The sequence below is a fragment of the Rhinatrema bivittatum genome, chromosome 11 (assembly GCF_901001135.1).
Source record: "Rhinatrema bivittatum chromosome 11, aRhiBiv1.1, whole genome shotgun sequence".
Lineage (NCBI taxonomy): Eukaryota > Metazoa > Chordata > Amphibia > Gymnophiona > Rhinatrematidae > Rhinatrema > Rhinatrema bivittatum.
Genome location: NC_042625.1, coordinates 96,977,079 through 96,997,149, shown reverse-complemented (window position 1 = coordinate 96,997,149; position 20,071 = coordinate 96,977,079). Strand labels below are relative to the sequence as shown.

At 45.2% G+C, this 20,071-nt stretch overlaps 1 protein-coding gene across 1 annotated transcript; it reads left to right on the top strand.

Moving 5' to 3' along the window:
- The first annotated feature begins 7,016 nt into the window (after positions 1-7,016).
- Positions 7,017-18,662, top strand: LOC115073023 (gap junction beta-3 protein-like). Its single transcript, XM_029571130.1, has 2 exons — positions 7,017-7,137; positions 14,758-18,662. The coding sequence occupies exon 2, from the start codon at positions 14,771-14,773 to the stop codon at positions 15,575-15,577; it is 807 nt and encodes a 268-aa protein (XP_029426990.1). The 5' UTR covers positions 7,017-7,137; positions 14,758-14,770; the 3' UTR covers positions 15,578-18,662.
- Positions 18,663-20,071: the final 1,409 nt, after the last annotated feature.

The following is a 20,071-nucleotide window of genomic DNA, read 5'->3' as shown; positions in this document are numbered from 1 at the left end:
GCCAACAAAAGCACGCGCGCGCATACTGTTTTAAGATCTACCTCATAGTGTTGGCATCTGTTAACTGGAGAGAGGAACACGAAGGATCCCAAACCTGGGTAGCTGCGCATACTTTACCAGCATCTAATAAGCAGAAAGCATGGCCACATGAAGTGCTGCAACTGGGAACGAAGGTCAACAGCTCAAGTGTTTAAAACTCAGAGAAAATATTCACTTCTTCAGGGTGATGCATTAATCTGGCATCCAAGTGCCAATTACAGAAACACTTAGCCAGCCAGCAGTGAAGGGCATTCTTGGTACCAAGGTGCTGCACTGCCCTCTGTGGCACCTCCCAACCTAAAGATATCAGCAATCTTCCATCTAAGCCTCCTGCAACTTCCCTGCTCATTGAGATTTGGGAAGGGAACATGCAACTCTCTCCATCCACAAATTGTGTTAACTCCATTCTAATACTGGTGAGCTGCACGCACTGTGACTCGGTCGTACTTCATGCTAACTCCACAATAACGTAATGCATGCATTTAACACACTTCAAGGCTCCTGTTTGAAAGGAAGGTTCTCCCATTTGGAGAGCAGTGAAAAATGCCCAGGAATTCCCCTGAAGACCAAGAGGGAGAGGACTTGGTGCATACTGAGTAGGGAAATCCTCTCACAGTGAGGAAAGCAAGCCGCCTCTGCCTTCATCCTCACATCTGAAGGAAATGCTGGGAGTGGCTTTCAGGAAAGTCAAAGTGATTCACTCCACAGATCAGTAAAGTTTAGCAATAATCCCAGCATCAGAATTCCAGGAAACATTTATTACACGACATATCCAGACTTGGCTAATGGTTAGGATCTGAGCTCTCATTTCTACAAGCTTTCAGGCACAGGACAGACAGTGATGGGATAAATTACTGAAAAAAAAAAGAATTCTGAGTTTTTGATATATTTATACTTTTTTTTTTTTTTAACTCTACCATATTGGAGATGAATGGGATACTGGAGTGCTCTAACCAGCCTATGTGGTCTGCAGCCTTGTCATAAACATTTATCCAAAGGTGCTGTATGTGGTTGGAGGGTGGGGAGGGGACGGGAGGGCAAGGCAAAAATCTGCTGTGCATGGATCAGGAGAGAGACTTTGAGATAAGAGTGTCAGACAATCTGAAAACAGAGAAGCAATGGGACAAGGCAGTTGCTAAGGCCAGAAGATGCTGGGCTGCATAGGGAGAGGCATAACCAGCAGGGAAAAGGAGGTGATCATGCCCTCTACTGTGTTCACTTCTTGAGACTGAATCTCAGAAAGAATAGAAACAGAGAAATGACGGCAGAACAGGATCAAATGATCCATCCAGTCTGCCCAGCAATCTTATGGTAGCATCAACCGCGCCATACAGGTCTCCCCCATGCTTATCGGTTTCCCAGACCGTAAAAATCAAGGCCCTTGATGGTTGCTGTCTGAGTTCAATTCCCTGTTACCTCTTGCCATTGAAGCAATGTTGGAGTTGCATCAACAGTATAAAGGTTTATTGGTTAAGGGCAGTAACCGTCACACCAGCAAGTTACCCCCATGTGCTCTTTTCTTCATTTCCATCCTTTAGCCTTTAGGGATCCTCAGTGTTTATCCCATCCCCCTTTGAAATCTTTCACTGTTTTTGTCTTCACCACCTCCTCCAGAAGGGCATTCCAGGCCTCCACCACCTGCTCCATGAAGAAATATCTCCTGATGTTGGTTCTGAGTTGTCCTCCCTGGAGTTTCAAATTATGACCCCTAGTTCTACTGATATCTTTCCAACGGAAAAGGTTTGTCAACTGAGCATCATTAAAACCTTTCAGGTATCTGAAGGTCTGCATCATATCTCCCCTGCACCTCCTCTCTTCCAGGGTGTACATATTTAGGTCTTTCAATCTCTCCTCATAAGTCATTTGATGAAGATGATGTTCGAGAATATCAGGGCTTGAAGAACTGATCTAAAGTCATTCGGTTCTAGTAAAGGTTTTAATCTCTGTAATGTTAAAAGTTTAAAATAGCCATCTTTCAATTTGGTAGCAATATGTTTTTTCAAGTTTAGTTCTGAGACCAATATAACTCCAAGATCTCTCACAAATAAAGACGGCTTTATCTTGGTGTCATTTTCAAAAACTAAGGAAGGGATATCATCATACCTGCATTTTCTTTCTAACAGCATTATTTCCATTTTATCCATATTTAGAATTAATTTCATGTGTTGCAGAAGTTGTTTTATAGCAGATAAGAATACAACAATAATTTTAAGTGTTTGTTCAGAGGTGTCTTCAATCGGGACAAGAAACTGTATGTCATCGGCATACATATAAAAATTTAGGCCTAAACTAGTAAGTAGATGACAAATTGACAATAAATATATATTAAAAAGGATGGTGGAAAGGGCCGACCCCTGTGGGACTCCAGTTTCTAGAGGAATTTTGTCAGAGACCGAGTTTTTTATTTTCACCTGGAAGGAGCGATTACTAAGGATCTTCTCAACTAAAGTTGCTCGATATTCCTTCTGTGTGGCAAGCTCGTCTATTCTATACGAGAGACGACATTTTCAATTGTTGCTCCATCTTTATGGAATCTCATTCCTTTTGAGCTGCGTTCTTTGGACAACATAAAAAGAAATTCAAGAGGCTTTTGAAAGATTTTCTGCTCCATCGGGTCTTCAGTATTTTCTCGAATTTATGACCATGACAGATTTTTATATCTTTTTGTTAGGTATGATTTAGGATTTATCTTTGTCTGATTACAATTGTATTATATGTTTACATAATAATGTTGAGATTGTGGTTTCTATGAAACTTGATGATTTGTGTTTTTGATATGTTTGTCATGTTGTTGTTTTAATGATATTATGTATGTATGTTGTAAATCGCCTAGATCTTTTTGTGTTAGGCGATTAATAAAGTTTTAATAAATGGAAATGGAAATAAGGAAATAAGGAAGAAAGCAAACCATTTTAAGACAACATCTGTAATTCCAATTTCTTTCAACTGATTAATTAAAATATTATTATTAAAAAAAAGCTGATAAATCTAAAAGCAGTAAAAAATAGCTCTGGCCCGTGTGAAAACCTCTTAAAACAGTGTCTGTCATTGCGATTAAAAGGGTTGCAGTGTTAAAATTCTGTCTAAACCAAATTGATCTTTCTCTGATACAGCTGAGAAATGTTTTGTCACTCGCTTTACTTTCTTCCGCTTGACCCTTTGCTTTCCTGATTTCTTTCTTGGTTTCTCTCAGTTTTATCAGATATTTTTCCTGGTGATCTACTCACCTAATGCTCCATTTAATACAAGTGTTCTTTTCTGCTCTTCTCACCAGCAGGGATTTCTCTCTCTTACTCCACTCCCACATCTCCTTGTCAGAGTCCATCTTGTCTGGTCTGCTAAGATGGTGACTACACAGCCTAATTAGCTGTTCAGCTGCTTAGCTTTCACCAAGCTTCCCACAAAGCAAGATAACTGCTTATTCCTCTATTTTGTGTCTCAGTGTTATATATCCATCTGCTACAAAATGGTAAAAATCATATAACAGGGGTGGCCAGCTCCAGTCCTCGAGAGCCACAAACAGGGTATCCACCATGAATGATAGAGAGATAGATTTGCAGTGCATGCATAGAATCCAGGGAAGAATAGGGTGCAGACAGTAGAACATCCACACACATCACCACATTCAATATGTGTGTATTTTATTTTTCGTTCATAAGTTACAATTATAAAGCTATTCTTGTATTCAAAGCTGATACAGATAGAATTGGACATGATTTATCACATTTACCAAATAATATTTATTATAAAACTATGTTACCGAACCATTATGGCACCTGTTTAATTGATATAATTTAAAACATTTAGCAATACTATGTGCCTTATTGAAAACCGTTGTGACGGTATGTATCTTAACGATGGTATAGAAAAGATTTAAATAAATAAATATTCAGTGGGGTTATCCTGAAAACCTGGCCTGTTTGTAGCTCTCAAGGACTGGAGTTGACCACTCCTGTCATATGACAAAGTCATAACCACAGAAACTATGTTTATGGAACATATACGAACAAACAATCCTCAGCTTAGAACCTTCTTAGAGACTTCGATGAACATGTCACAGTAAAGAGACATCTCCGTTTCATCCAACAAGCAAGATACATTGTTTACACCTAGAGTGCCAACATTTTAGGCGTGGCAAAATCCAGCCAGTGCGAAGCCCAGAGAGGTGCTGTGCCGTACCATAGGAAATACGGCCAAAGAAGGGAATGGTAGGAGGAACTGCCATCAATAAGTAATTTGGGGTAGGGGTGCATGACCGAAGGTTTGCCTAGGTCGCTGAATACTCTTGCGCCAGCCCTGGTTACGTACAGAAAGACAAGACTGAGTACCTAAATCCGTACACCCTGGAGCAGCGGAGAGACAGGAGGGGTGGGACAGACATGCACATGAATCAAAGCTTTTCAGATGGAAAGGAAGCTGTAGAATTAGGGGTCATGACATGAAGCGCCAAGGGTTTAGACTCGGCACCGTCAGGAAATATTTCTTCGTGGAGCGGGACATGGCTGCAAGGAATGCCCTCCCAGAAGAAATGGTAACGGACTTCAAAGGGGTGTGGGAGAAACAGAGGATCCCTACTGGCAAGAGCAAGGAAAATATCTGAATGGGGGTAACCTGCACGAGCAGCTTCTACAACCCTTTACAGAAGGTGGGGAGGCGTCGAGGCAGTTACATCCCTAAACAGAAGAGGGAGAGTTACCAACGCCCTAAACACCTCGCTGGGCAGACTGTGAGCATTTATCTAAGTTACTATCAGAGCGATGCAAGAAGAGGCACATTAAAATGTATTTAAACATCTTTATCATACCCTTCCTGTCTCTCCTCTCTTCTAGGGTGAACCTATTTAGATTCTCCAGTCTCATCTCTTGTCTTTCTGTTCATAACCAGGGCCGGTGCAAGAGAATTCAGCAACCCGGGAAAATCGTCAGCGCAGGTAACACCCCCCACCCCCTGGGTAAAACGAGGATGTGCTAGGGGAGAATTGTGCATCCCTAGTGCTCACACTTGCAATGGGCACGCAATACGAGCGTCCATTTTTGTCTGCTTCTTCTGAGCTTGTTGGATGCCCATAGCTAAGTGCCCCTTGCTATTGTGCATGGAAATTGTGTGTCCAGAATTTGTTATTTTTAAAATCAAGCCCATAAACCTTTATTTTAAACCCCACAAGCAGTAAATGTAAGTGTCACAGCGATACTACCTAGGAGGAACCACAGAGGACCATGTTTTTAAATTTCTCATAAGCGGATTGACTTAACGCCACCTCCGGGGCTGCAGTTAGATTTGCCACGTTTAAAAGTGTGCATTGGGTACCCTGGGATTTTCTGCATCAGGGAATATAGCGAATAGCCTCATCTACGTGGAATCTCCAAGCAGTGAGCACCATCGGCCACACGGTTTGGATGCGCTAATCTCCTTACTGCATCGGGTGCTAGTCTTGTGCATGTCCAGGCACACCCAGCCTAGCACACACATGTCCAGGCACACACACATGTCCAGGCACACCCAGCCTAGCACACACATGTCCAGGCATACACACATGTCCAGGCGCACCCAGCCTAGCACACACATGTCCAGGCGCACACACATGTCCAGGCGCACCCAGCCTAGCACACACATGTCCAGGCACACACACACATGTCCAGGCACACCCAGCCTAGCACACACATGTCCAGGTGCACACACATGTCCAGGCACACCCAGCCTAGCACACACATGTCCAGGCACACACACACATGTCCAGGCACACCCAGCCTAGCACACACATGTCCAGGCACACACACACACATGTCCAGGCACACCCAGCCTAGCACACACATGTCCAGGCACACACACACACATGTCCAGGCACACACAAACCCATGTGCTAGGCTGGGTGCACTTTATTGCATCAGCCCCCTATGTTTGCAAACTGCTTAAAGAAACTTGCGAGAACATTTGCTATTTCACAATTAACAGATAAAGAAAAAATCTGATGCAGGTTTCCCAAATTGCAAAATCTGAACTGAAGTTTGAGCAAATTTGTTGAACAGGTGAGTAAAGCAGCAGTAAGATTCCCTGATTGAACTGGGGAAAATGTCAGTGAATTGGAGGAAACCCCCAAAATTCTGCTGAAATCTTCCGAGTGCCAGGTCAGCCTCAAATCTTCTGCAGCAAGAAATGCTCAGCTTTAGTTTATGCTCTCCAAGCAACAAGAGGCCAGAGGAACTCATGAGAAGAGAAGATTTGCCGTACTGGGTGACTCTCCCGGCCCATGAAGCCCAGAATCAATGAAGAGAGGGCCTTATTAATATGTAGTATGAGAATCCTCACTCTTTCAATGGCCTCATTAATATGTAGTATGAGAATCCTCACTCTAATGGCCTCATTAATATGTAGTATGAGAATCCTCACTCTAATGGCCTCATTAATATGTAGTATGAGAATCCTCACTCTTTCAATGGCCTCATTAATATGTAGTATGAGAATCCTCTCAATGAAGAGAGGGCCTCATTAATATGTAGTATGAGAATCCTCACTCTTTCAATGGCCTCATTAATATGTAGTATGAGAATCCTCACTCTTTCAATGGCCTCATTAATATGTAGTATGCCATGTGCAGTATTTTCTAAGCATTTGCCCCATAGACACAGAATGGGGAAAAACCTTCAGATAACCCATGGGTGAGCAGAGACCCTCAGGCCTGCACTCTTTGCACTTCTGCAAATCCTAACTCAGACCTGAGTGAAAGTAGTTTTTTTTTTTGGTTTTTTTTTTTAAATCCCCCTCAAACTAACAGGAAGAGGGAGCCCAGTGTAAGGATGAGGACATCACAGCATCTGAAAAGTTTTGTGATTCTGTTTGTTTACTGTGCTGGGTGGCTTTGAAAAGTATATATTTTTAGTTATTAATAAAAATGTGTCTAAAAAGGAAAGAGGTCTCAGCTGCATGCGATGAATGTTTTCCCTTGGCAGCTTGCTGTGCAGTGCACACTGAGAGCCACACCTCCAGCAGAGCAAGTGGGAAAGGCTTTTGTGTAGTAGGGAGGCAAGGCATTGAGTCTGAAGGCTGGGTCTGACAGGACGTCCGTCCGTCCGGGGCGATCGGAGCAAGGGGAAGCTTCAGGTAGGTGAAAAGTTAGCTTAGACCTGGAGAAGCAGCTCTGCAGACTGGTGGACAGCTTGGTCTTTCCATCCCAGAGCAGAGGCGCCGGGAACTTACCCGAAAAATCATAGGAGAGAAAGGAAACCTTCCAGTTGCTTTGTCTCTGTTTGAAAGGAACTTTCTTTTAGATGCCTGAACTCCGCTGTGTTAACTTTTGTAGGTCTTCATTCCATAGATGAGACAATAGTTGGCATAGCATACAAGGAAAAATAAAAGCACCGGTTTACTAACAACCTGGAGAGGTCAGCAGTGATGCGTGGGACGGGAGTGAGGGCATGTCCTGGTGTTCTTAGCCTGGCCAGAGATCCTGGGACAGCAGCAGGGCTTTCATTTCAAGCCTGCAGTATATGAAGTCCTCCCTGTTGTACCGAGACTGCGAAATCCAGGCTCTGTGCGCACAAAGGCAGCCTTTGGATATTTAAGAAAGTGCTCAGGCGCTGCCCGTCCGTTCCCCTTCAGTCTGAGAACCTGCTCTGCAGGTCTGATGCAGCCTCACCCTCTGCTCGGCTGGGCCTGGGGATTTTTTCCACATGAGTGCAGCAGACGCCCTGTGATTAAATAGCTGAAGGAGAAATTGGAGAGCACAGACAGACAAAGGCAGCCCTGCCATTCAGAGTGGCTATACCTTGACTTTCTGTCCGAGCAGGGTAACCCCCAAAGTGCTCAGGGAATTAGAAAACACAAACAAGCAATACCTTGTCTAGAAACTTCCGTTGCGTCTCCTACTCTGGCCTAGATCTGGGGCCAATGGCAGAAGCACAGGCGATCAGAGACAGGCTAAGTCCGGCCTAGTTTTGGTACAATCTGGCACGAGGGTGATCAGAATCTTTTCGGCTGTTAATGGCAAGTCTTGCACAATTGTCCAGGTGCACACACAGCCCGGCTCAGGATGTTATTTACATTGCACCCTGATTATGAAATCTAAGCGCCCATTCTTTAGCTATGGCTAAGCATTAGTAGCAGCTGCCGTCTGGGCACAGCCTAGAGGCACCACCACCACCGCTGTCTGTCCCACTGAACCACTACCCCAGCCAACACCCTAAAATAATTACTCAGATGCTCATGCATCCAATGTGCTGTCTGCTCATAGCCCCGAAACATCACATCTACTGCGGCCTACCCCAGTGACATCTCCCAGATGGCGGTGGAAGGTAAAACTTTGACCTATTACCCTGGAAATGGTCAGGATTTGACCTCCAGTCCCCAGTATGTATTGGAAGTTATCAACTTAAAGGACAGACATGGCTAGTGTTTGGGTCTTCCAGCTGAAATGGCGTTTCCCAGTGCTTTGCTTGTTAAAGAAAACGTCCTCAGCCTTTTCTAGCATGGATTCGGTGCAAGAAGTCGCAGAACAATAGACAAGGCTTAAAGTTTGAAAAAAAGTGTTTTCACTATTTAATAGGAGGATTCGCCACTCAAGGCTACAGGGTTTTGGAGATACTAGTGCTACATTTAGGGGGTAGATAGGGTCGTTAAATAGCCTGGCTGCTTCTAGTGCATAATTCGGGGAATTTTAAAAGGAGCACGTGCTGACGCCATTTCCTGTTTCCAGTTCATCCACAGATCACCCAGTTAAGGCCTCCAACCCCCCAGTTATCCCCAGTTACACAATGGGGGCCTCACTGTGCGCCAGATTATGAAAGTATTTATAGGCTCGTCTGGTTCATGCTCCGAAATGCCCAGACCACGTGCTGCTCCTTCTTGTAACCTTCGAGATGTGTGCGCTGTGGCATTTGTGGGGGTATCCGGGAGGCTTTTAAAATCCACTCAGCATACGCAAGCCTGACATATTCCCGCATCCCCTAATTAATGCGCACATCGGGCTTTTAAAATTCACCTTTTAGGGAATAAACACTGCTACTACTGGCATTAGTAGCTTAGGATCCTGCCAGCTGCTTGTGGCCTGGATTGGCCACTGTTGGAAACAGGATGCTGGGCTTGATGGACCCTTGGTCTGACCCAGCATGGCAACTTCTTATGTTGTTATGGCAATTAAGCAGTTTGGGCGATAACGGTTCAAAATATATTTCTATCAACTTCAGAGCTGAAAGCGCCTAAAAGCGTGAGCACCATTTTTATGTTGGGAAAAATCTGCTTTAGCAATTGCTACTGATTGTAGTAGCAAAAGGATTGTTTATCCGACGCATGAGAATAATTTATTTTTACCACATCCCACCCCTTCCTGCAAGAGGATAAGCTTCTAGCATACACAGCCCCATCTCCAAATGAGACAACCTGGCCTGCTTCCTGCTGGATATGACGCAACTTCCTCCTGTCCTGAGGCAGTGGCGTAGCCACGCGTGGGCCTGAGCTCAGGCCCACACATCAGACCACTTTGCATTGCAATGGCCCGGCAGCTTGAGAAGCAGTGGCCAAAGAGGGAAGGCAGCCCAGGAGGCCACAGGTGGACCCTGTCCCACCGGCCACTGAAGAGAAGGCGGCCCGCGAGGCCACCGGTGGCTGGAAACAGAATGAGACCCGGGAGGTCACCGGTGGCTCCTGTCCCGCCAACGGCCAAGAAGAGAAACCTGACCGGAGAGAGCCCGTTCACCTGCTTCCCCTCATGTGCCAGCCCTGCTGAACTGAAAAAGCTTGCGGCTGTTACATGTTCTATGCTGATCTCGTGATGCACGAGATCAGCATAGAGGAAGTGATAGCCATAAGAGTTTTGAATAGCGCAGGGGACAGACGAGAAGGAGCAGCAGCAGAATTGGCTCCCCCTTCTGCCCCTCATGGGGAGACAGCCTGTCTGGATGTGTTTCCGAGTGAATGGGAGCCTGCTGTGTGTGTGTGAGCTTGCCTGGGGGAGGGGTCTGTTGGTGTGACCGGGAGTCTGCTAGGAAGTGTTTGCATGTGAGAGAACATGGGAATGGAAAAGTTGTGTGTATGTGTGAGGGAGAGTATGTGCGTGTATGTGGGAGCCTGCGTGTGAGGGAGAGTATGAGAGTGGGAGCCTCACTGTGTGTATATGAGCCTGTGTGTTGGTGAGGGAATGTGAACCTGTGTGTGAGAGAGAATGTAAGAATGAGAGCCTGTGTGTGTCTGTGAGGGGGATGGGAGCCTGCCTGTGAGAGCGTAAGCCTGTGTGTGTGAGAGAGTGGGAACCTGTGAATGAGAGCCTGCATGTGAGAGAGCATGTGAGAATGGCATGTGAGAGAGGGAACGTGTGTGGGAGAAAGCATGTGTTTCAGAGAATGCATCTGTGTTTGTGTATGAAGGAGGAAGGAAAGAAGAGAAGAGGAGAGAGAAGAAACAAAAAGAATAAAAGAGATCCTGAAAAAAGAATTAGGAAAAGACAAACAAGGGGAACAAAGAGACTGGGACCAACAGATTAGAAAAATAGGATCAGACAACAAAGGTAAAAAAAAACATTTTGCCTTTCAGTGATTGGAATCTGCCATCTTTGGGAATGCGTTTCTTCTACGTTTGTATTTTGCTGTTTCTTCAGTATTCCAGTGCTCAGAGAGGCTGAGGCTGGTTTCCTGGGCTTTCCATTCCATGCAGTTTGTTTCTAATCTGAAGTCCCTTATTCTGTGTTAGGTAAGGCTCTGTCTGTGTTGGGCCTGTGGGACAGAGATGCAGTATTTTGGTTGTCTTTCGTTTCTCTGTAGGGATTTGTAGCAGTGCGGCTTGTTCTCTTTGCCCATTAGGTGGCCTTTGCTGCCTTTTTTGACATAAGGTTGCTGCTGTTTGAGACCTGAGAGTTACTGCTGTTATGGGTTGGCATGGAAGGTTCTAGGTGTTGGTTTTTTTCTTTTGGTAGGGATCTGTCTTACTTCACAAAGTGTTTGGCCAGGTTCTTATGGCCTGGAATGGCCACTGTTGGAAACAGGATGCTGGGCTTGATGGACCCTTGGTCTGACCCAGTATGGCATTTTCTTATGTTCTTATGGCATTGGAGGGAGTTTGTTTTGCTGTCACTGCATTTGAATATATTTTTTTGCATGTCCTAGTTCTGTTCTACACCCATTGCAAATCTTAAGTTCTTATGATGATTATTATGATTATTGCTGTTTTATTGGAGTTATGATATTCTCTGCATTTTTGGAAAGAGGATTCATAAAAGAATACATTGATATTTGTTTTATTATGTAATTGGATCTGATATTTCTGTTAAACTTCTGTTACTTTTTACATGATGTGTACTTATAAACTGCAATAAATATAACATAGATTAATAAGGTGCTTGAAATAATAGAAATAAAATATTTTAAGGCATTTCAGTCTGAACCCGACTACACTAGAAGAAGGTTTCTCTACAAAGTAGTCCGCCCTGAAGCAGCATTTTTTGCGAAACGCCGGCCGCGTTGGCGGCGGTTGTCAGACCCCTCGGGTCCCAATACGGCAGCACAAAGTGAACAAATTATCTGCAATGCCAGTGATCATCAAATTCATTGAATTAAGATAAGTGTTATGCCGTATATTAACATTGTCGGGAAAAAGACTTTATGAGAAGAGACGGGGTGAATTATACCGTCCGTCCTGCTATTAATTATAAGACTGAAATTTCAATGTTCAAGTTGCATCACATTCATGGTTGAATAAGATTCTGCTACAAATTTTGAGGCATTCTGAGGCACAAAGCGATTGAATCAGCTTGTAACAGCTTTACCAGCTTATTTTTGTGGTTTATATATTGAGTCATTCAGCAATTAATTTAAGACCATCGAGTTGTTGGAATATTAACATTGTTACTTTATTGGGACAATTGAACATAGTAAGATTACAACTATTTGTTGATGGAGTAAAAGAATCGCTACTTCATCTTCCTAAAGTTACAAAGTTGCCAAACAGCAACATCATGTTTTTTCTCTTTGAAATGTGTCAGTTCATTTAAACAAATCTTTAAATAAGAGGAAACATTGAATGATTCACATCAATTCTATTAACATTTGAAAAAAGTGTTCAATCAATTTACCTAAAATCAACCACACTGTTGCCTCATTCGTGCCAATTTTATATAAAAAAAATTAAAAATAAAAATAAAAAGATAGTATGCTTTATAGCAACTGGTCACAATTAAAGTAATTTTTATAAAATTCATAAATTCATATTAGAGATTACAAGACCGATGATTGGACCTATTGGCCATAGAAGTTTCTGTTAATTCAGATCTCTTGCCAAAACTGAGGTCTTATCTCTATAGTTAGATCTATATACAGTTTACTTCCAACATATATCATGATCAACTTGTTACATATTCTATATAGCTAGTCATTATTTTTTACATAATTGCATACTAGCTATATCCCTTATTTTGTTGTTATCACTCATGATGAAACTACTTAGAAATTCGTTGTCAGGTGCACTCTGGTGAGAAGAGTACAAATAGTAGGGCCTAGACTTGTATGTCAACTGCCCCCCCAAACTTCACGCCACTGCCCCGAGAGCCCGTGTGTCACCCGCGTGCCCATGTGGCTGCCTCCTCGCAGGCAGCAGCGCCAGGGCCGCAGTAAATCAAATGCAGCAGGAGCTGCCCAGCTGATGAACAAAACCCAATGGAAGCTCTTCCTCATTGCTCCATTTTCGGAAGCAGCGCAAGCTCCACCCGTGCACGAGATCCGAGTGAGCCACAGGCATCGTCAGGCTGCAAACATTTCCTGCAAATTCCCGAGAGGAGACCGCGCAGTCCCTGCAGCCCGGGCGCTGACTCGCAGCCTCTCCTGAGTACATTTCCTCCTCTTTGGAGTAAACGCTGAGGGGGGAAGCAGCTCCTGGACTGAAGGGATTTAGCTTTTCTAAGATTCTTGCCACAAGCAAAACCCCCCTTTGAAAAACGAACCCCTAGGGGGCCCGCCTCCTTCCCCTGTATTCATTTCTGTAGTCAGAAAGGTAGCGACAGCTTTCCCGAGAAACCTTGCTACAGGACACTGTTCTCTGCCACTGCTGAAGGCTCCTCTTCCTTTCAGCAGGGATTCTCCACTTACTTTCCCCCCCAGGGCCAAACACAGGCCGCCCACCTGCTTCTGCCTTTCCTCGCAGCTCCAGGGACCTAAGCAGGGGCAGCAGGCAGAGCCATTCAGTCGCCTCCTGTGGCAGCTGCCACTGCAAGCTCACACCTTTTCCAGGGTTTAGCTTGGCAAGGCTCAGATACTGCAGAGCCAACCTGGCCAATGAGCAGGTTTTAATCTTTTAAGCATATGTAGTCACCAGCAAGAAATGGTTCAAAGGAACTTGTTTCACTGTTTCGGGCTGGGCAGACGGGAAAACATTTTCCAGTCTAGGAGAGAAGCAATGTACAGGGCTGTGAAGTTGCACTTTGTATCGGTTTTATTCATATCCGATGACAAAAAGAGTCATGGAACATGGAGCTGGGGGTCTAGCGTGGCAGGGAGGTTTGTAAATACCGTGAAACATGAGCCTGCCCGGCGGCAAGTGCTGAACCCTTTCACATGGCAGCTCCTGCATTGGGTCTTCTGCAATCCAGGTACCCTGGGGCTGTAGAGGGGGCAGCGTTCAGTGTCCCTGCCGAAGGAGTCATGGTCATCATTCAGGTGAGACCTGGTGGCCAGATTTAGAGCCCATGAACCGGGGCTCTCCAGGAAGCCTCGGTGCATTGTCCCCAGCCTCAGGGCCAGACAAGAAACAGTGGAAAGGAAGGTCTGTTGAAATGGGAAAAATCCCCAAGTAGTTGTGAATGAGCTTTCTTGGCATTAGGATCCCGGAACTGGTTGCAGCTGAGATGGTAGAAAAAGGAGAAAGAAAGAACTACCAGGCCAGAAAGAGAAATGCCTGTAACCTGAATGCCAAGGCTCTGTTCCAATCTGATGAGTATGCGGATGAGATTCTGTCAGGCTGCAACTAATTGTCCCATACACAACGTGACCGAACAGGCCATTCCAGTAAACAATGTAAATGATGCATAAGGGCTAGCAAAACTCCCGCCTGCTGATTGGTGAAGGGGAGGGAGTGCTCGAACGTGAGAATAGAGGCTCCCCCCCCATCCTATGGCAGACTGAAACCATGACAGCATTTTTGTCATGCATTTAAATACAAAGCAGCTGCAGAGTCAGGAGGGCACCTTCATAAGGACTCTCGAACTCAGGTGAGACAGAGCTGCTGCCACCCTGCATTCAAAATGGAACGAGTTTAACTTATTGCACACACAAGAGTCCAACAGGGAAAGGAAGCCACTGGCTGTGAGCAGTTATAAGAACAGAAGTGCAAAGGTCCACCAAGCTGAGCATGCTTGCTCCTACAGTGGCCGATCCCAAAAGGTGGATCTTGCTCACCCCCAGGGATAAGTAGTGGGTTTCCCTGCGTCACCAGTTAACTATTTAATGGACTTTTCCAAAAGCTAGTTTCTGTGACCACAGCCTTTGGCAAGGACCTGCTAGAACAGTTTTTTTGTGCTTCTGGAGGACCACAGTTAATAGCCTGGTTTCCAGGATGCCCACAATGACTGCTCAGATATATAATTTACTTACATTTCTTCCAGGAACCAGATTCGTTTGAAGAGTTTGATTTCTCTGCAATGTTTGGGGACAGGGGTTGAGCACTCAAGGGCTAGAACGTAACATTCATTGTCAGAAGCAGTTCAATAAGAGTCACTCTCTCATTTCTCTTCTGATCTTTGCACAGGTAAACACGCACCATGGACTGGAAAACCTTCCAAGGTTTGCTGAGTGGCGTCAACAAGTACTCCACAGCCTTTGGACGGATCTGGCTCTCGGTGGTCTTCGTCTTCCGTGTCTTGGTTTATGTGGTGGCGGCAGAGAAGGTCTGGGGAGATGAGCAGAAAGACTTTGACTGTAACACTCGTCAGCCAGGCTGCACCAATGTCTGCTACGACCATTTCTTCCCCATTTCTCACATCCGGCTGTGGGCCCTGCAGCTTATCTTCGTCACCTGCCCCTCTCTTCTGGTCATCATGCACGTGGCCTACAGGGAAGACCGGGAGAAAAAGAACCGGATGAAAAACGGAGAGAACTGCTCCAAGCTCTACTCCAACACTGGCAAGAAACACGGAGGCCTCTGGTGGACCTACCTCCTCAGCTTGTTTTTCAAGACAGGCATCGAAATCACCTTTCTCTATATCCTGCACAAGATGTGGAACAGCTTTGACATGCCCCGCCTGGTCAAGTGTAGCAGTGTGGATCCCTGCCCCAATGTAGTGGATTGCTACATAGCCAGGCCCACGGAAAAGAAAGTCTTCACCTATTTCATGGTGGCAGCCTCGGCCATATGCATCATCTTGAGCATCTGTGAGATCTTCTACCTGATTTTCAAGAGGGTCTTGAGCACCCTACAGAAATACAAGAACTCAAGTAAACACTCAGTGACCTACAGCAAAGCCTCCACCTGCCAGTGCCACATAAAGCTTGAGCAAGCAGAAAGCAAACCCAAGAACAAGCAGATGGAGTCGCTGCGAGCCTCTGCACCAAACCTGACATTAATCTGAAGCCAGCTCCCGGGGCACGGGAACCATGAAACGTCAGGGTTTCTGGGGAAGCCCTCCAGCACCGATGCCAGACGAGTCGTCTTGCTTTCCGCTGGCCCACTCGAACCTTTGCTCTGACCGACTTCGGGGGCTCTTAGGACTCCTGCAGACTGTGATATTAAACACTGCCATTACATAAGACCGGGAGAGATATTTGAACGCAAAACGTTTACACATCAAAGCATTTATGCTGTTTTATAATGTGTGTATATATATTATTTTTTTTTTACTACTGTTGTAATAAGAGCTATCCGGACAATGTGTTAAGTTATGGAGACAGCTCAAGTGCATCTAATGTCCATGCTTTTCATTTTTAAAAAGCAACAGAGCTATAAAGAGGACACTGGACTCTTCCAACTCACAAGAGCGGGGGGATGGGGATGGGAATGGGACGGGGAAGAGTGTTGAATGTTGCCAGCTTCCCACCTGCTGGTATCGCCCATGCTTTACTATCTAAAAGTTGCAGCGAATACTCCTGGCACACAATTTGTGGACATCACCAAACCCTACCTGCAGTACATCCATGCACACAGGGTCTGTTCCTCTGCTCAACGACTGAGAGCGGCTCGCAGTGAGCCTCTCTGATACTCTGTATCATTGCACAGTGAGTGAGCTTAGATTTTATATGCAGGTCAGAAAGGAGTAAGTAATGAATGTGGAGATCCCCGGGGAGCTGCAGTAGCTGGGATAATGGCAGGAGGTGACCCTACAACTCATGCACAGAAATGGATTGTTTTCAAAATTCTCACTGCCATCCTTTTCTCTTTTGCATGCATCGGGTGGCACTGAATGGTGCCATAGATAGCATCAGCTGATGTTGCAAGCTGGCCAGGGATAGGGTAGGGCGGCAAAGGCTGCCATGCAGAAGGGAGGCAGTGGGCAACATTAATTTATAGCGAGTTACAGAATATGAATTAAGGGAGTAGCAGGGGAGAGGAAAGAATACGCTAAGGTTATGAATCCTGCACCCAGGTGGCCGATTCCATAGGTGCAGCACAGTATGGAGGGGACCCTCTCCTTTAAAAAGAGGAAAGAAGTGATGGAAACATCTCTGAACCTCATCGGGTTCCAGTCGTGATGCCTGGGCTGGGGAGCTCTTCCCTTCCAGTTTGGATCCAATTGGGGCCTAGTAGGGGACGTTATTGGGCTTCCCCAAACCTTTCTTTTTCTAGAAGTGACTACAATAATGGGACATTGGGAGTGGAGGAGAGAATAGCAAACACTACTTTTATTTTTGGTGCAGGACAGCACCACCGAATTCTCCTGTCTTTACAATGACATTCACAAATGAGAGATTTGCTTCTTGGAAGAAGAACAGATTATATTGTTCATATTTGACTTTGCCCTCCACTCACACTGTCCATGGGTCTGTCCTATAATTAAATTCTAGGAGGACAGCAGTGCAGAAACCCCTTCGGGTGATTCCCCTTATTTCAATACTAGGCACGAGGGCTTCCTTCTGAGGCATGGAAAGTTAGCACTGATCACATCTTCAAAGTGCGACGGGACCTCCCCTGGACTCCCATTTCCTAATGAGTGCATCATGAATTCCCGTCCCAGCTGGTGTCCAGGAAGCTCAGGAGGAGGGTGGCCGTGATGCTCATGGCCAGACATTGCTCTTCCTATTTCAGAAAGGCAATGCGAGTCAATATTTGTGCTCAGAAGCAGAGCCAAAACTGATTTTCTTTGGGGAGAGGGGGGCACTGTAGCCGGCCACCTACCCCTACCCTATGTGGGTCTTCATGGCAATGATTACAAAACCCTTGTACTTCCTGGCATCATCATCCCCTCTCTCTTACGCTCTCCCTCCATACAAGGGCTAATGCAGGCTGCTGAAGAGCAATTATGTAAATAGGCTTCCACCTAACTCAGACATTTGTGAACAACCAAGGGTTTGGGAGATAAATAATTTCCTGCCAAAGGTAAACAGAGACTTTGATGGCCTCACACGTTGACATGGCTAGCCCAATGCTAGTGCTGATTCCCTGTTCAAGTTAGGGGATCGTAGACTGCCAGCGCTTCCACTGGATCCATGAACCCGCTGCCAAGGGTACATGAGGGGGCACAGGCCCTCCTATTGCTATGCCATTGACACAGAAGCATTATGCTGGGGGGAGGGCTTACTCTGGTCCTCAGGAGCCACAAAAACAGGTTTGCTTTTCAGGATACCCATGATGAATATATATGAGATATCTGCATACATGCAAATCGCTCTCATGTAGAGTCAATGTGGATATCCTGAAAATCTGGCCTGTGTGTGGCTCTTGAGGACCAGATTTGGCAAGCCCTGCATTATGTAGTAAAGAGTATCAAGATTTTAATGATTAGTTGGGGTACATGGATATGAATCCTTTCTGTTGACAGTAAATTGCATGGTAGGATGGCTCGTGCTTCGTGTGGATAACAGATGCTCTGTCCACAATACAAAAACACAACCATTAAGTCATCTCCACTTAGAAAAGAATAAGGAAGTAATGGTGTGAAATGAAATGCTCAGCTTGTGCAGAACGCCACCTTCCTGCCCTGTGCTCGGATAGAAATGTTTGGGAGGTGAGACGTGCTTTGTCTCGGAGGATGACAAGGAGAAGCGCTGAAAGCAATCAAAAGCCTCAGAAGTCCCCAAGCAGAATTCAGGGAGATGATTTCACAGCCCTTGCTGTAAGATGCACCTTTAAATTAGACCCACTACAGTATATTTGTATCAAAACATTTTACCTCTAAATTTCGTACCAGTTCTCAAACAGGCATTGGAAGAAATGCAAGGGGGAAAAGGCACTGGAGAATTTACAAAAATGAGATGCTTGCAGGATAGCACAAACTCTTGTGAAACTGGTTTAGAGCTAACTCCAGGTTGTGAAAGTTTTAGATGCACAAAGTAACCCACATCACACACTGTATTTATAAAATGTTACTTTTTTTATGCTTTGTTTTTTTCTACGTGAGTCTTTAAAAGTTCAGTTCCCCCTTCACAAGCATTGTCTTACTTACATGAGCACAATGTGTACAGTTTATAGGACACCAATAAAACTGACTTTTTAAACATAAATGCATCTCTCTGTGTTAATCAGAGCCACTTCAAGGAGATTCTGGGCTGAGTTTCTAAACAGGACTAGACAAGTGGAAACCACAAAATGTCAGGGAAGTCTCTAATGTGCACATTCACTTCTGTCTCATTCTGGGGTCTCTCCCCCTTCCTGGGGCCCAGGCTTGCTTTCTCCTCCCTGTTGGGGGGAGCAGGATCCACTCTGTGGCCTTGTTACAGATGGTGAGGGCCAGCAGATTCCCGGGTCCAACTAAGTTCCTCTTCTCCCCATCCCCCACCCTCCCTACATTCATCTCCTGATCCCTCTCTTCCCCATCTCCCAGGTTCCCCATAAGCTGTGCACATGCACACAGCCATGAAAGAAATGCACACAGGAAAGCACAACATATACAAGAAAAGAAAGAGAGAATAGGTTTCTGCAAAAGTTTGTAACTTCATTGCACACAAAGGCCAGAAAGAAATTAACACATGGCCCCCAGGGTTCCTCTCTTAACCATTTGCCCCTTCCTCCTCCCCCTAATAAAAGTGTTTCTCTGGTCCTTTCCCTTATTCACCACAGCTTCCTCCTCTCAAGATGATCCAATCCTCCCCCCAGGCCTGATCCTCCTGGGCCAAGCAGCACCAGCTGCCACGTCCCCAACACATGGCCCAGAGAGGAGGGTCATGAAGAAGCAAGAGGGCGCCAGAGAAGGAGGCGGGAGTGCTCTTGGATGGTTGGCTGATGACCACAGTGCTTTCAGCAGTCTCTCACACTGGTTCAAAGTTTACTTAAAAATTCAGTGTTTTGGGAGAGAAAATGTAGATCAGCGATTCCCAAACCTATCCTTGGGGCCCACCTGGCCAGTCGGGATAACCACCGTGAATATGCATGCAATGGAGACGGTGTATGCAAACCTCTCATATGCATATTCATCATGGATATCATAAAATCACTGGCCAAGAGGTCCCCGGGGATCTGGTACAGAAATCCCCAATGTAGATAATGAAACAATTCTGAAAATGTTACTCAGTACAAACGGATTCCAAGTGTCTGATTCCATCCTTGCCATCTGAATGCTGATGACAAAGAACTATCACCACAAAAGAAGTAAACCAGTGAATGGTAAAACACAGCTATTAGCCTTTGCAGTCGTTACTACAGATTAGGACCCTAAAACCAGCTGCCCGCGCATCCTGCTCCGATCTCCGCCTTAGGCTTTCTGTGTCATGAGCTAGTGCTGGGTAAGGAGGAATGATCAAGAGGTCAGGATGTGTTCGGTCCTATCTGCCGACATTCCTGTTTGGAATTTCACACGTCAATTTCAACAAGCAAACAATTATTAATATATTGTTTTTCCTAATGATAAAATATTATAAATACAATTCAGAGCAATAAATCATAAACAATGCAAGAACACAGCAATTCTATATAC

Bases quoted from the DNA above. Each gene is read 5' to 3' on its own strand.
- LOC115073023 (XM_029571130.1), top strand. From the start codon at position 14,771: ATGGACTGGAAAACCTTCCAAGGTTTGCTGAGTGGCGTCAACAAGTAC.